General features: G+C 62.3%; 2 protein-coding genes across 3 annotated transcripts; both read left to right on the forward strand.

Annotated features, from left to right (window-relative positions):
* Positions 1–15: 15 nt before the first annotated feature.
* On the forward strand, positions 16–15,686 carry SCAMP4 (secretory carrier membrane protein 4). 2 transcript variants are annotated; one of them, XM_081282789.1, is made up of 7 exons: positions 16–115; positions 8,430–8,480; positions 9,738–9,866; positions 10,220–10,376; positions 11,840–11,941; positions 12,793–12,910; positions 14,062–15,686. In XM_081282789.1, the coding sequence occupies exons 2-7, from the start codon at positions 8,474–8,476 to the stop codon at positions 14,239–14,241; spliced, it is 693 nt and encodes a 230-aa protein (XP_081138915.1). In that variant the 5' UTR covers positions 16–115; positions 8,430–8,473; the 3' UTR covers positions 14,242–15,686. The 2 variants fall into 2 exon arrangements, with proteins under 2 accessions (XP_081138915.1, XP_081138916.1); XM_081282790.1 differs by lacking the exons at positions 16–115; positions 8,430–8,480; positions 9,738–9,866; positions 10,220–10,376 and adding an exon at positions 10,698–11,727.
* On the forward strand, positions 30–7,143 carry ADAT3 (adenosine deaminase tRNA specific 3). The gene is made up of 2 exons (XM_081282783.1): positions 30–115; positions 5,867–7,143. Exon 2 carries the CDS (start codon positions 5,879–5,881, stop codon positions 6,932–6,934), a length of 1,056 nt encoding a protein of 351 aa, XP_081138909.1. The 5' UTR covers positions 30–115; positions 5,867–5,878; the 3' UTR covers positions 6,935–7,143.
* Positions 15,687–16,551: the final 865 nt, after the last annotated feature.

Consider the following 16,551-nt stretch of genomic DNA (forward strand, 5'->3'; position numbering starts at 1 on the left):
GGCCTCGCGCAGGCCCCGCCCCCGGAACTACGGTCCCGTCGTGCTCCGCGCTCAGGGCGGAGCCAGCCGGTTGCTAGGACTTGGCGAAGCCCAGCGCTCGCGCGGTCTCCTTTAGGTGAGCAGCAGTCCGAGGACTCGAGTTTTCCCGGCCCAGGTTCCCACGGAGGGGGAACAGGCGCGGCGGCGGGGATCTGGGCGGTGGGCGGCCGTATGGCGGATGAGGGCGTGGGCCCGTCCAGCTTGCGCACGTCTCGGGCGGGCGGGTGGGCGTGCGCGTGCGTGGGGTGCAAGCAGGCCACACAAGTACGCGTGCGCGCAGGGTCGGAAGCCCCCACCCAAGACCCTGCGCGCGCACCTCTACGGGTTCTAGAGACCCGGTGCGTCCCAGCTGTTTCCGGTGCTGCCAACCGTGGGTCACCACAGCCAGTCCCCTGCTCCTGGGCTGTTTGTTTACCTACTTCCCGCCCTCTAGTGCCCCTCCCTATCTCGACTTTGCCTTCCGACAAGCGTTCCCCCAGACGGTTTTATTTGTCTTTTGTTTTATTGTTTTAGATGTGGACGGACATTTAATTATATGCGGGGTGCTAAGACCCAGTGGCTCACACATGCTAGGCGAGTGCGCTACCTCTGAGCCCCAGCCTAGCCCCACTTTTTAATTTTGAGACAGGGTCTCTCTAAGTTGCTGAGGCTGGCCTCGAACAAGCAATTCCCCTGCCTCAGCCTCCCGATTTGCTGGATCCCAGACGTGGCCACCACGTCCGGCCCACCTCAGTCTTTTTATACATCCTGGGAATTGACATCACCGCTGTTACTGGAAATGTGGATTTTCAGGGATCCCCTCCGCTGCTGTGCCTGTCCTCCAGGCATGGGCCCCTGCTGCGCCCTCCTGGATCCCTCTTGAGGTGGTCATGCCACTTGCCCCTCTGTGGGGTTCCTTTCTGGTGTGTCTTTGTGTCCCAGGACAGTGCTGGGTCTACTGTCTGCTCCTGATCCCCTGCCCAACAGTGACTGGATGCCGATTTCACGGGGATGGGAGCCGAGCTTGAGGGGTTAGTGCTGGTGGTGGAGGTCTCCTGGCCTGACAGGCTGAGCCCAGGCTCTGACTCCTTCCTCATCTGGAGGTAGGACAAGGCCTCCCAGCCTAGGACTTCCTGGGGTTCACCATGCACACTCACCCCAAGAAGCGTTGCCATCTCTCCATAGAGCCAGACCAGATGGGGCCTGATTGTCCTCTCCTGCTGGACCTGTTGCCCGCCTAGGCTTGGTGTTGTGAGAGGAGAGACAGAGGCCCCAAGAAATGGCTAGTGTCCTCATCTGCTGAGGGGTCCCAGTTCCTGGTTCCCTGCAGCCTGGGGCCGGTGAGGAAGGAGCTGTCTTGCTTTGGAGCCAGCATGCCCCAGCCCTGGGCTGCTGTCAGCCAGCCAGGAGGGGCAATGAAGCAGGAAGCGTAGAGGGGCCCTGCCCGTGGTCTGTGGCTGCCCTCCCTGGAGCTGGGCCTGTGTGGCCCTGTGGCCGTGGCCTTGTGTTGCTTGCTTTGTATTGTCAGACAGAGGTTGTAGTCTTGGGGACAGATGAGGCTGTGTTTGTCTTCTGCCCTGGAGACAGTGGACCTTTTGTGGCCTAGGCAGTCTGTTTGGGCCACAGAATTAGGATCCAGATGGCTGCTGTGAACCTTCTGTGGGTGCTGCCTGGCTTGGGGCCTCAGGTGGCAGCAGTTACAGTGGCACCACACCTGCCAGGAACCACTCCCACTTTCCTGTCTCCTGCTCGCACTAGCACCTCTGCAGAGCGCAGGATCAGCTGTTCACACCAGAAGGCCTCAGCATGGGCTGGGGCCAAGGTGCAGGCCTGTCATCACAGCGACTTGGGAGGCTGAGGCAGGAGGATCACAATTTCAAGGCCAGCCTCAGCAACTTAGCAAGACCCCATCTCAAAATAAAAATGCAAAGGGGAGCTGGGAGTGTGTGTGGCTCCGTGGTGGAGCCCTTTCCTAGCACATATGAGGCCCTGGATTCCATCCTCAGCACCACATAAAGATAAATAAAATAAAGGTGTTGTGTACATGTACAACTAAAAGCAATAAATAAAATGAAAAGGGCCAGGATGTGGCTCAGTGGTGGAACACCCCTGGGTTTAACCCCAGTAGTTAAAAAAACAAAGGCAGGCCCAGTGTGCTCTGCAAAGTGACTGCTGATGCTGGAGTCTGCCACCCAGGACTCCTGGCCACTGAGGTGGGAGCCAGGCAGCCTGTCATGCGGACTGATGACCGACCGCCTCTCAGCGGTGGTGGGGTGGGGTCCGCCAAGGCACTAGCAGGGCCTTGGAGTCTGGGCAAGTGTGTTTGAGACAATCCAGAGTCATTTTACCACTGTCTGTGCACATCCCTCATGTCTGCTGAGGCCTCTCTTCCAGGAACAAGACGAACACACAGGTGACGTGAAGTTGGTGGCGTTTTCCCCTTGTGCGGCGGCCAGGCCAGGCCTGTGCATGCCCGGGAGAGCACCTACCACTGAGCCACACCCCAGCACACAAGCCAAGTTTTTTAGAAGCCACGTTTCTAAAAAGTAAAACAAGGGCTGGGTTGGAGCTCAGCGGTAGAGCACTTGCCTGGCACAGGGGAGGTACTGGGTTGCATCCTAAGCACTGCATACAAATAAATGAATAAAATAGAAGCCCATCAACAACTAAAAAATACATATTTTTAAAAAAATGTAAAACAGAAAGGGTTTAAACTCATCTTCACAGTATGCTTTTTTCCCCTCGTATTACTGGCACTGACCCTAGGTAGGGGTGCTTTACCACTGAGCCACATTCCCAGTCCTTTTTTTACTTTTTATTTTGAGGCAGGGTCTCACTAAGTTGCTCAGGATGCCCTCAAACTGTGATCCTCCTGCCTCAGCCTCTGGAGTCACTGGGATGACAGGCCTGGCCCTTGAAGGCCTGGCCAGCTAATTGTATGCACTATTTAACAGAAAACATGCAAAGCATTGTTATTTAAACGTGTGAGTGATACATAGAAACAGTTAACAAGAACGGTTATTTTCTTCCTTTCAGATCAAGTGTCTGAAATCAACTGTGGGCTCAGGGATATGGCCACTGGGTCCTGGAGGACAGCTCAGGGTTCCCTTCTGCGGGTTCACATCCTGGGCGCTCTGGGCCAGCCCTTCCTCTCTGGGCCACGGTGACGCCGCACCTCCATCTCGGTGTCCCAGTCCAAAGCCCAGGCATGGAAGTATCTCAGTCCCTGTGCCTCTCGGGCTTCTGGGCATGCTCTGGGGCAGTGTTTTCACCTTACGTTTTGAGATGGCGTCTGGCTGTGTTACCCAGGACGGCCTTAACCTCCTGAGCTTAAGCCCTCCTCCCACTCAGCACCCTACTAGGTGGGACTGCAGACACGGGCACCATACCTGGCTTGGGCACTGCTGCTGTCACACGGGCAGCCTGTGTTTCAGGGTCCCAAGACCACCCTAGACATGATTTGCTGGAAGGACCCCTATTGCATAGGCAGTCAAGAACCAGGGTCCCCTCTGGTCAGGGAGGGTGGGCATCCCTGACAGCCCAAGTCCCTGACCCTGCTGCCAACCTTCTGAGGATGTGGCCGCAGGCCTGCCTTATGGGCTGTGCCCTGCTGAGCATAGGGCGGCTGTGTGGCCATGAGCTGGCCTGCATCATGGGCACCTCTGTTCCAGGTCCTGTCTCCCTGGAGTCAGGCCAAGACCCTTGGGTGTGTTTTGAGGGAGCCTCGGTGCCAGGCTGGGTCACCTTTGTTAGGGGCAAGTTAGCTGGGGGAAGACCTGGCCCTGGGGACATGGGGAGGAGCACCTGGCCCGGCAAGCTGGTGGCTTCAAGGTGTCATGCTGGGCCCATGCCAAAGTCTGGGAGCCAGAGTGCCTTGCCCATGTTCCCTGTGCAGAGTCCCAGGGGGCTGTCGCAGGCCTCCCCTGCCCTGGCTGTCTGGCCCCAGAGACTGTGGGCCAGGAACTAGGGCCCCAGCCAGCACTGCTGCTCCCAGACACACTTTAAGGCTGTGCACTGTGGGGTGACAGCAATGGAGACGCTGGTGACAGCAGGTCAAGCTTTGTAAGAAAGCACAAGCCAGGCACAGTGGCCATGCCTGTCATCCCAGCAACTAGGAGGCTGAGGCAAAAGGATCTCATGTTCAAAGCCAGCCTCAGCAACTTAGTGAGGCCCTAAGACCTTGTCTCTAAATTAAAAAAAAAAAAAAATGGGGGGATGTTGGACTGTGGCCTAGTGGTAAGATGCCCCTGGGTTCTATCTGCAGCACGAAAACAAGTGTGGTGTGTGTGGTCAAGGAGGAAAGCCAGGCTGGCCGCGGCTCAGGGGTGGGTGCTCACCTAGCACGTGGGAGGCCCTGCGTTCCATCCTCAGCACCGCAAAAAATAAATAAATAAAGTTGTTGTGTCCAACTACAACTAAAAATAAATATTAAAAAAAGAAAGAAAGCCTGGTGCGGTGGCATATGCTGTCCCTGTGGTCCCAGTGACTCAGGAGACTGAAGAAGGGGGATCACGAGTTCAAAGCCAGCCTCAGCAATGTCGAGGCACTCAGCAACTCAGTGAGGCCCTGTCTGTAAATGAAATAGAGAATAGAGGGGCTGGAGCTGTGGCTCAGTGGCAGAGCGCTTGCCTGGCACGCGTAAGGACTGGGTTCAATCCTCAGCATTGTATAAAAAAAATAAAATAAAACAAAGATATTTAAAAAACATTACAGAATAGGATTGGGATGTGGCTCGGTGGTCAAGCTCCCCGAGTTCAATCCTCAGGACCCAAAAGAAAAAAAAAAGAAGAACGCCCTTGGCACAGCATCCTGTGGCCCAGGAACCCCAAGAGGCCCAGGGGAGGGTCAGGGTGGAGCAGTGGGCCAGCTCCCTGTCGGCCCACCTGGGCGTGAGCCCACCTCCTCCCTGGCCTGACTCACGCAGCCCCACGTCCTCCAGGGCTTCTGCTGGGCCCGGCAAGAGGTGGGGAGCCTGGGACCAGGTCCCTTTTGAAGCCAGTGTCCACCTGGCTGCAGGGCTGTCGTCAGAGCGTGGGAAGCCTGTACCCGTTGCAGGAGGGCTCGTCTGGGCACAGGTCTCGGGGCCTTTCTTCCTGCAGCCCGCTGGGCCAGGCTGGCAGCCCTGTCCCAGGCAGGCTAGAGGCAGAAGCTCCCTGCTGACCCTGGGCTCTGCACTCTCCCTGGAGGGTTCTGCCACCACGTAGGAGACTGTCCCACAGTCAGCAGGTTCAGTGGCGCTCATCTACCAGCCTCCTCTTGTGGTCAGGAGCCTGGATCAGGCCGGAGTCCAGGGGTCAGCCAGGGCTGCGTTCTCACCTGGAGGCTGGCTGGGGAAGGGCGGCCCTGACACTCTTGGCAGAATCCCGTTCTTGGCCTGGGACTGAGGTCTCTGAAGCCTGCTGGCTGTCCCGGGGTACCTGTTCCTGGCACGCGAACCCTCCATCCTGAAGGCCCCACCTGTCGGCTGCTCAGGCTTCTGACCTCTGACTCTTCAGACCCCGGTGGCAGATTAGTGGCTGCCTAGGTTGTGTGTGTGTGTGGCAGGGCAGTGACTTGCCGTGGATCGAGCACTGCTCCGGTGTCTCAAGCGCTGAACGGTGCCCCTGACAGGGTACCCTTGGCTGTTCACTTCACGTCCTGTCGCTGGAGAGCCAGAGGCAGGTTGGCCTCTGTAGCCCGGGAGGTGGTGGGACGTGAGCGTGTGCGACGTGATGCCCTGACCTGGGCTGGATCTCCACAGCCTCCAGAGGGCCCGCTCAGCCCTCGAGCCCACAGCCTCTTAGGAGGCCTCCTCGGCTCGCCCGACGCCACCCTTGAGGATGATGCTCTGCTCCGGTCTCTCCCACAGTCGGCCTGAGGGATGGAGTCGGCGCCCGGCCTCACAGAGCAGCGTGGTCAGAAGGCAAGGAGCCCCGCGAGGGAGCCTGCGCCGTGGCAAGCGCTCCCGGTCCTGTCGGAGCAGCAGTCCAGGGACGTGGAGCTGGTGCTGGCCTATGCCGCGCCCATCCTCGACCAGCGCCAGACCTCACGCCTCCTCAGGGAGGTGTCGGCCATCCACCCACTGCCCGCCCACCCTCACCTCAAGCGGGTGCGGCGCAGCCGAGATGCCCACGGCCCCCACGCCCTGGAAATGCTGCTCTGCCTGGTGGGACCCGCCACGGGCTCGTGCTCTCTGGCCGAGCTCCTCCCAAGGCCAGCTGTGGACCCCCAGGGACTGGGACAACCCTTCCTGGTGCCTGTGCCTGCCTGGCCTCCCCTGACCCGGGGCCAGTTTGAAGAGGCTCAAGCCCACTGGCCCATATCCTTCCACGAGGACAAGCAGGTGACCAGCGCCCTGGCTGGGCAGCTCTTTTCAGCCCAGGAGCGGGCAGTGATGCAGAGCTACATGGAGCAAGCCGTGCAAGTGGCCCAGCAGGCAGCAGCCCGAGGCTTGAGGGCCGTGGGAGCCGTCGTGGTGGACCCAGTCTCGGGCCATGTGCTGGCCACGGGCCATGACTGCAGCTGTGCCGACAGCCCCCTGCTGCATGCCGTCATGGTGTGTGTGGACCTGGTGGCCCAGGGCCAGGGCCGGGGCACCCACAGCTTCAGGCACCACCCAGCCTGCTCCTTCGTCCCAGCTGCAGCCCAGTGTGTGCGGGTAGGCGCTGTGCGCAAGCTGGAGGAGGCTGAGGCCGAGGACGGCCTGCCCTATGTGTGCACCGGCTATGACCTCTATGTCACCCGTGAGCCCTGTGTGATGTGCGCCATGGCCCTGGTGCACTCCCGCATCCAGCGGGTCTTCTACGGGGCACCCTCGCCTGACGGTGCCCTGGGCACACGCTTCCGCATCCACACCCAGCCAGGCCTCAACCACCGCTTCCAGGTCTTCCGCGGGGTGCTCGAGGACCAGTGTCGCTGCCTAGACCCCGACACCTAGGCCCGGTGTCTTCTTGTTTCTGGAAGGTTCTCTGCTCCTGCCCAGTCTTGGCCACATTGGAGACTGAGGGGCCTCCCCTCCACGGCCGCCCTCCTATCTGTGCTAAGGATGCCTACCGTCTGCGTTGGCCCGTGCCCCAGGGCCAGGGCTTGTTGCTGGGTGGCTGACGGGCAGTCCGGGCTCGCTCTGCTTAGAGCGAGCCGGGGAGGGTCTTCTGTGAGCCTGCGTGGCTGTTACTGTCTCTGTGGTTGTGTCAGAAACAGCTTTCATGTCTGCAAATAAACTACCCAGAACCAATCTGCTACCTGCTTAGAGCACCCGTGTGGCCGCGGGGGAGGGAGCCTGGGGTCAGGTGGGACTGGACAAGGTCTGCATGTCAGGCTCGGGGACCTCGAAGGGAGGGCCTCTACCTAGTGATCCAGGGGCTCGGACGTGTTTCCCAGGGCAGGGGAGGCCCCAGGAGGCACCTCTCTGGCCTCTGGAAGTCTTTAGCAGTGTCTGAACACTGACCGGGTCAGGGTCAGCTTGCCTGAAGGCTTCTCCTGGGCTGTCCCATTCACTGTATGTCATGGGTGGTGAGGAGGACCCCACAAGGGCCAGGGCGTGTGTCCCGGGGCGGGTGGGCTCTGCTGAAGTTAGGGTCTCTCCAGCAACGTGCCTTGCCTGACCCAGGACGTGCCTGTCCTGGAGGACCCAGCCCTCGGGAGCAGGCAGGGAGCCCTGCCCGAGGTGCCCGCGCAGCAGACAGAACCCTGCTGCTGGCCGTGAGCCCCCCTGACCTCCAGGAGGGAGGGGCCGAGCTGGGCTGGGCCAGAGCAGAGGTGAGTCCAGAGGAGGAGCCAGTGCAGGCCCTGCTGGAGGTGGCCCTGCTGCTGTGCCAGGCGGGGGCCAGGATGGAGGACTTGGCTGGGCAGCACAGGAGGCCCATTCCTGGACTGCTCCTGCCGTGGCGCTGCCCACCCTGCTCCTTGGTGGGCCACGGCATGGCGCGTGGGCCTGGCCTGTTCCTCCGAGGCCCGAGAGCTGGCCAGACCCTGCTCAGTGGTGCCAGCTGGTGGCTGCCTGGGTCAGGGCTGTTCTGTGACGCGAGCCTGGGTGCTCTTGGGGTTGGATGGGGTCCTCCTTGTGAGGCTCACAGGGAGAACTGTGGCCTCTGGTCACACAGCAGTGAGCCTGGATAGTCCTGGGGGCAGCCCAGGTGGTTAGAGCCATCTAAGGGGGAGGCAGGAAGGGTGGCGGGCTGGTGGGGAGAGACGGGGGTGCCCCGGGGCTGGGGGTGGAGGGGGCAGCCCTGCCCTTCCCCTCCAGGTGCTCAGCTGCGCCCAGGGAAGTGGTGACTGGCGACCCCACATCTAGCCAGTGGCGCCTGCTGAGCCAGAATCCCAGCTGAACTGGCCTTGCGGGGCAGGAGCGTAGGACAGTGGGCACCCCTTCCTGGGCGGCCCTGGGCCTGCAGCTGGGCATGGGATGGCTCTGACCTCCTGTGTCGTTTCAGGTGGCTGCAGGATTTAGTCCCCGGCCGGGCCAGCTGGAGCAGAAATGTCAGGTGAGTACCCAGGAAGTGTCCCTCGGCAGAAGGGACCCCAGCAGCTCTCACATGAGCCCCAGCCCCACCCTGTTATCCTGGGGTCCATTCTCTGGACCCTCTGCCCTGGGACGCCTTGGGCCACTCCTGTGTCCTCTGGCTTGGAAAGAGGAGGGTGCCAGGCTCTCTGCAGCTGCCTCGCGCCTCCTGCGCTCTGCACCTCCCCAGGGTTCTGCCCTGGCTGTGCCTGCTGCCTGCCCCTCTCCCTGAGTCCACGGCTCTCCTCAGGCGGCAGCGCTGAGGTCCGGTCCCTGTGGCACTTGCCCTCTTGCCTCTGTGCCGGCTCACAGCCCCGCGGCAGCCTCCCGCATGGGAGCCCCTGAGACGGGGCCTCCTCCTCTGGTCTGCCTCCCGCCTCTCGGCCCTCAGGGTGCCTCCTGAGAGGAAGCCTGGGGCCTGTGGGTGCAGCTGCCCGCCCACCTGCCATGTGCGAGTCATGCCCAGAGGGTCTGCCCGCCCAGCCCTGGGGCTGCTGTGGGCCTCAGTTGGAATAGATCTGTGCAGGTGACTGTGAAGGTGAGGTGGGCCTCGTCCAGTGACTGGGTCCCTGAAAAAAGGGAAATTGGGACAGACGCAGGAGGGCGGCTGTGTGAGGTGGGACATGCCCAAAAGCCCAGGGACACGAAGGGCCCTCTCTGGAGCCTGTGCAGGGAGGTGGCCCTGCCCATCCCCGGACCTTGGACTCCAGCCTCCAGGACGGAGAGGTGAATGCCAGCGGTCTCAAGTCACAGAAGCCTGAGGAGGCGACCTCCCAGGCATAGTCTGTGTTGGCATGGTGCAGGGACACCGTGGGAGGCACTGGCTCCGTCCTCGGCACCACAGGAAGATCAGCAAACACACGGAGGAGTCGTGTCCGCCTCCAGCCTGAGACGTTGGGGAGAGAGATCCCCACTCGAGTTCTGGTCAGGACAGGACGCGGGCCCCCTGGCTGCACCCAGGTGCCGCAGGCTGGCCTCTGAGGCCCAGGGAGTCACCGTCCCCCTTCTCTGGCTCCTGAGGCCCACAGCCCTTGGCTTGGCCCCCTCCACCAGCCCAGGGCCAGCAGCGCAGCATCTCCAGGCCCTCTGACTCTGGTCCTCCTGCCTCCTCTCAGGAGGACCCTGTGGTGACCTGGGTGACCCCAGCTCAGGGCCCTTCCACAGTAGGCAGCAGGTGCTGGCCCCGAGGGCACAGCGCAGCCAGCCAGGTGGACGGTCACCCTGGGGCTTCTCCTTGCAGGGAAGGAGAACAACTTCCCGCCCCTGCCCAGGTTCCTGCCGCTCAAGCCCTGCTTCTACCAGGACGTCGCCAGCGAGATCCCCGCCGAGCACCAGGTGCTGGTGAAGAGGATCTTCCGGCTGTGGATGTGTGAGCCCTGGGCCCCACGGGCAGTGGGCGGCAGGACGTGGGGGCTCCGGGGGGGCCCAGGAGGCGGGGGCCTGCTGCATGCCTTCCCCGGTGACTGTGGTGGGCAGAGCCCGGCTTGGCCCGGGGAGTGAGTGGCTTGCAGGACGGCAGCCTGGCAGAAGCCCTTTGTCCACCTGGCCAGTCTCAGGGCCCTGGTGGCCCCTGTGGTTAACAGGGCCTACTCCCTGGGCTGGGCCGGGCCCAGTGTCCTGGGTTGCCCAGGTAGGGTGGTGCAGCGGGGGACTGGACAGCCCAGGCTGGCGGGGTCCTCAGTGGCGGGCCTTCTGCACCCCAGCCGGCCTCCCTCCCCACAGTCTACTGCGCCACCCTGGTGGTGAACCTCGTCGCCTGCCTGGCCTGGTGGATCGGCGGAGGCGCAGGCGCCAACTTTGGCCTGGCGCTGGTCTGGCTGCTGCTCTTCAGCCCCTGCAGCTACGTGTGCTGGTTCCGTCCGGCCTACAAGGCCTTCCGGTAGGTGCCCAGGCTTGCCGGGCTGTCCCCTCTCAGGGTCTCTGGACACCTCTGGTGCTGCTGTCTGGCTGCACTGAAGGGTGGGTGGCTCAGATGCCCATGGGGGTGTCCTGGTCACCCTTGTTGTCCCTTCATGCAGAGGGAGCCTGGGCTCGTCTCCCATCTAGCTTGGTCCTGAGGTTGGACCCCAGGGACAGCTTACCACTGAGTCACTCCCTGCCTTTTTTTTTTTTTTTTTTTTTTTTTTTAGTTTTTTTCTTAGTTGAGTCGGACAGGATGCCTTCATTTTATTTAATTTTGTGGGTGCCGAGGGCTGAGCCCGGTGCCCGCATGGGCCAGGCAGCCGCTCCATCACTGAGCCACAACTGTAGCCCCTTTTGTCTTTTTTTTTTTTTTTTATCTGGAGAGAGGGCCTCACTAAGTTGCTGAGGCTGGCTTCGAACTTGCGATCCTCCTGCCTTGGCCTCCCCAGTTACTGGGATGATGGCCTGGCCGCCGTGCCCGGCTTCTCCAGGTGGACAGGCCGCAATGTCGAGGCTGGCAGGCTGCAGCCCGCAGGCCACGTCCAGCTGTTGCCGACTCACAATTGAGGACCCCGGTGCTCCTTGCACCACCTGCATGGCCTCTAGTGTGTTGCTGGACACTGCAGATGCCCACCGGGTACCTCCAGAGCAAGCCCCAGCCCTCGCAGCCCTGCTCCTGCAGGTCCACGTCTCATCTCTGGACTCCCCTGTCCTGGCCTCTCCTGTCACGGGGTCACACATGTGGTCTTGTGTGTCTGGCTGTCACTGAGCACTAGGTCCTCGGGTCTGACTGTGCTGCAGATGTGCATGGAGCATGTTGGGGTTCATCCTTCTGTGGGTGGACCCGGGGCTGCCTCCTCCATTGCCTAGGTGCGTCACTGCTGTAGACGCTGCCCTCAGCAGGCCCCCAGTGACTTGGGCACGTGTCATGCTTGCTCCTGGGTTCCCTCAGCCCTAGACTCAGGGCTTGAACAAGACAGGACCGCGCTCATCGCCGGGCTGACCCCCAGGGCTGCGGGGACCGCAGGAGCACAGCTGGGAGCAGGAAGGGGTGCGGAGCCTCCCTGCCCTCCCCAGATGCCCTCCCTTCTGCCTCACTGGACACAGCCCGGGCTGCGCAGGGTCCCCCGCACTGCGCGGAGTGCAGCAGCTTGTGCAGGGCGCGGAGGACTTACCTGGCTCTTCCTAGCAAAGACCCAGGGCTGCGGTGCCCCTCAGAGGAGATCGGCAGTCAGGGTGATGTGGCGGGTGCGGTGCCCTTCCACGGAGCGTTTAGGCCTTGGTGGTCAGCGCCCAGGTGGAGCCCATGTAGTGATGCATGAAAGTCCGTGAGCTGCCCAGTATCCCAGTACTCGGAAGCCCCTGCGCCTGCCCTGCTGGCCTCACCTTCCCGGTGGGAGCGCCAGGCCCAGTCACAGTCGCCTCTTCTGTCCCCTCCAGAGCCGACAGCTCCTTTAACTTCATGGCCTTCTTCTTCCTCTTCGGAGCCCAGTTTGTCCTGACTGTCCTCCAGGCCGTCGGCTTCTCAGGATGGGGCGCGTGGTAAGCTGCTGGTGCCTGAGCGGGTGGCACCGCCGGGCAGGCCTGGGCGGCACAGCGCACGGGGAGCAGGGGCCTGGCCGCGGGGCCCTGGCTCCACCTGCGGCCACCCCCGCCCCTGACGTGCCCTTCCTCCGCTGCAAGGTGGGCTCCTGGCTCCCAGGCCTCTGCAGGCTCCTTCCCGGTGCCCACAGAGGCCCACTGGGGAAGCCCTGGCCCAGGTGGGACAGGAAGGACGTGCAGGGACGCTGGAGGGAGAGGGGTGCAGGGCCAGTGGAGCTGGCTGTGGAGTGGACACAGACGAGTACCTGCACTAGAAAGGGCCTCCGAGGGCCGAGCCCTCCTCTCTTCACCCCAGACTGGCTGGGTCGTCCCTCCTCCCTCCAGCTGTGCCCACCATCCTCCAAGACTGTCCAGGGCCAGGGTGGGAGGAGGGATGAGGAGGCTTCACTCAGGGTCAGAGGACCAGCTCGTGCTGGGCTTTTACAGGTGATGGTGATTTTGTATCATTTGATTAATATAAAAAAGTTAAAAAAAAAAGGGAATAAAAAGGAGTAGAGCAGGAAGGAAGGAGCACTGAAGTCTTTCTACGTAGTACTCCTTGGCCCTCCACTAGGGCAGCTGACAGGCAGCACTCTCACTTGTCCCCTGCACTTGGAGCTCGCCATTGTGATGCAGGAAAAGGACCCCTCGCCTGTGCCCCTCGGGGGGTGGTCTGAGCATTCCCTGTGGTGTCAGTCCTCGAATGCCCAGTCTTCCAGTTGCCACTTCTTATTGGTTGTCAGAGCTCTTTGTATGTGAAGGACAGCAGGCCCTTGCCCAGTACGCATGCTGCAGCTCACTCTCCCCTGCAGTGGCTGGCTGGCAGCGGTCAACTTCTTTCAGACCAGCATTGGGGCTGCCGTGGTCATGCTGCTTTCAGCCATCATGTTCTCCCTGTCTGCCGCCATGATGGCAGTTGCCATCATGAAGGTGAGTCCTTGGGGCCTGGGGTGTGCAGCCCTTGCCCCTCCCTTCTCGTCACGAAAGTTGGGAAAGTCGGGGGAAACCAGGCAGGGCCTCCAGTCTCCTCCCAGGGAGTCCCAATGGTGCACTTGGTCCCCACAACACACCTGTGGAAAGTCACTGGGAGCTCACAGAGACCCAGCGCCTGGGGTCAGTGGGGGACACGCGGCCCTCTGCCTGGCGCGTGCTGAGATCCCAGATCCAGAGGCGCCCAGGGGCTGAGCGGAAGCCACACTGTGGGCCCCACGGCTCAGGGCCAGGAGCCGGTCCTGAGACAGGTGCACAGACAGGCAGACCGCCCCCCAGGCCCAGCTGCAGGACGTCAAGATGGAGAAGCTGTTTTTCACTTACTGAGACCACCACCATCTCGGGAGGCGGGCAGCCCTGTGCCGTGGGGAGACCTGGGTCCTGGAGGGGGCGCAGCCGTGCCCAGAGCCCGATGGAAGTCTGTGGACGGGGGGTTCACGAGTGCCAGGCTTCACCAGCACACACCTGCCCCTGCCAAGACCTGCCCGTGGGGCGAGGCTGAAGGTGAGGGGCTTGCACCAGGCGGGGGCTGTGTGCCCAGCGCTCAACGGAGACCCCAGCGCTGCCCTGCCCCTCCAGTCTCCACTGACTGTAATCAGGCCACTGGCCAGCGCCATGAGGGCAGGGCCAGGTAGAGAGGTGGATGTTGAGCCGGCCTGCTTGACACCAGCAGTGGGGGCTGCCGCCCCAGCCTGGCCCCGCCCATGACCACCTGAGGACCCCTTCCTGTGCCAGCTCCTGCAGCCCTCTTCCTTGCGTTGTGCAGGTGGGCAGTCTGCACAGCTGCCCCGTCCACTGGTGTCCACTCGGGCCTCATCCCCCTCCCTGGGGTAAAGCATGCATTCCTCCTGCGTGGCGGCTGGGGTGCTGCCGAGGCCGAGTGCACCTCTGGGCCGAGGGCAGCCCCCTGCAGATCTGTGCTGACCATCGCTCTGGGGTCCCAGTGGCCAGGGACGTGGTGGAGGAGCCAGGGTGGCTGTGTTCCCAGGCTGTTTGCAGACACCCACAGGAAGAAGGCGCCTGCCTGGTACGGGCAGTCCCTGCGCGGGCACAGACCCACTGGCTCCTGCCTGGTTCCTCTGACCCTGTAGGTGCACAGAATCTACCGTGGGACTGGTGGAAATTTCCAGAAGGCACAGACGGAGTGGAGCACCGGTGCCTGGCGGAACCCCCCTTCCCGGGAGGCCCAGTACAACAACTTCTCGGGGAACAGCCTGCCCGAGTACCCCACTGTGCCCAACTACCCGGCCAGTGGCAGCCAGTGGCCTTAGAGGGAGCTGCTGGCCAAGCTGCTGCCCGCCTTCTCTGCCACTCCCACTCCTGTTGCCCTTGGGTCCCCATGGCCCTCCCCAGCCAGGGCCTGTGGACCCCATGTTCCTCTTGCCCCAACAGCAGGGCTCCTGGCCAGCCCTGCCTGGCGGCTCTCTGGCCTCTGCTGTCCAGCAGGGCGTCTCTTGTTCCTGAGAACACGTGGCCACTCAGCACCCACTGTGGCAGACACAGCCTCTGTCTCCAGGTCACAGAGGGCCCAGCTGAGGGGCCCCAGGGGGACAGTGGCAGCAGGCTGGTGCCCACCGTCCATCCAGAGTTGCTGACACAGTGTCCTTGCTCTTGGCTGCTTGTGGCATCTTTGGTGCCAAGCAGGAAGAGGCGTTGCAGGGTCCAGGTCCCCTGCAGGTGGCAGAGGTTTGGTGCACGTTCGGCCCTCTGTGTCTTTGTCATCCTCCTACGTCCCTGCTCTCCTGCAGCCAGTGACTCATGGGACCAGCCCATAGGGATGGCCAGAGGCAGAACCCACCTCCCCAGTGACCTGCACTGCCCGTCCACCCATCCAGCAGTCCTCCCCGTGCGTCTTGCCGGACAGGGCCTTTGGAGCTGCACTGTGGCTGTGGCAGTCCCTCCCCTCCTGGGCTAGCCCAGCCTGCACCTGCGCCCCAGGGTGTGGCCCCCCAGAGCAGGGCAGCCAGGGGGCCCTGCCTCCTGCTCATGAGCCCAGAGGACCCTGGGGGACCGCGGGCAGGCAGAGGCGGAGCCCCGGGATGGCCCCCCAGGGCCAAGCTGTGCCTTACAGAGGACTTGTCCCTCCACTCCTGCCCTCCGGGGCGCTGTGTCCTTGGAGGAGCCGGGTGCACCCTGGGCTGGGCTCAGTGGTGGAGCGCGCCGAGCACACGAGGCCCTGGTTCCATCCTCAGTTCACGTTAAAAGAATTGATATAATAAAGGTATCGTGTCTACCCACAGCTACAGAATTATTAAACAAAAAGGGCCAAAGTGTCTCACGGACATGTCTGTGTCCCCTTTGGTGACATCTGGGCATAAAATCTTCCCTTTGGTGGCCTTTCTGTGCTGCTGGCCAAGACTTCATGGTGCCCAGCTGCCACCCCTTGCAGGGCAGGCCCTTCCCAGCACACTGGGAGTCACCAGCTCTCGCCAGGACCACTCAGGCCAGGCACCCACGTTCTCCACCCCAGAGCAGAGGGGAAGGCACCCTGGTGCCATGCAGGCCCAGACCCCCAGAGCCCCATGGCCCCTTCTTGCCTGCAGAAGCCTGCCCTGCCTGTGATTGTCCCCCTGGGTGGCAAAGCAGTGCAGCCACCATGGGGAAGAGCCTCGAACTGCCAGTAGCACCTGCCCCACCCGCCAGCCCTGCACCCTCAAGACTGGTGTTTTTTGTTAGGTGAAAATATTCTGGAAATAAATCCTTTTTTTGCATCAGACTGAGCAAGGGACTGTTTGTGGTGTGTGACACGTGTGTGTGTGTCCCTAGGTCTCCTGTCCACCAATGGGTCCCAGAGCATGTGGCCAGTGTGAGCCTGGCCCGTGTCCAGTCCTCAAGGTGGCTCTACCATGCCCACTTCCCTGACGGGCATTCTGCCTGGCAGCAGAGCTGAGCCTCCAGGGTGCAGGGCCTCGCCGTCCCTCCACGGCGTCGAGCTGCCTCCTGTTTGTGCTCAGCGTGTTTTGTTTGGGAGGCATCTTCGCATGTGTGTGCACCTGTGTCAGGAGTTATGGGTGCCACTGAGGACACAGGCGGGCCCCTCCCAGCCTCCGCCTGACACCCAGACCTCCTGCCTGTCCTCCCACCCATTTCCCCTGCGCCGTTGCCACGCCACTTGGTACTAGGGGCACCTTGGGCTCCTCAGAGCTTGCCCCTTGGGCTCCTCAGAGCTTGCCCCAGCACGTGGCCCAAACTGCCCTGGCCATGCCTCCCCGGCCCCTCGGGAGCGCATCCCGACCACAGACCGGAGCCCCATGAAACCCCCATCACAATCCCTGAAATTGTCGTTCTCCAGTCATTCCTGAGTGTCCTCTGCCCATCTTCCCCTCCGTCCATCTTCCTGGGAGACTCCAGATGGCTGTCTGCCAGCCCCTGCCAAATAGCCTTGGCAGATGGAACAATGGAAGTGGGGTCACTGGGGGTCCCACTGTGGACCGAGAACCCAGGCAGGACACTGGCTTCCCTCTGAGGGCCCTGTCCCTTTGGATCCCAGGATGGTCAAGAGAATGAGGAAACCATGATGGAAGGACAAGAGCCTGGCTGCCCTGGGGATCCCTGGTGGCCACTGCCCCGGTAGGACTCCT

This window comes from Spermophilus citellus, assembly GCF_964194105.1.
Source record: "Spermophilus citellus genome assembly, chromosome: 3".
Taxonomy (NCBI): Eukaryota; Metazoa; Chordata; class Mammalia; order Rodentia; family Sciuridae; genus Spermophilus; species Spermophilus citellus.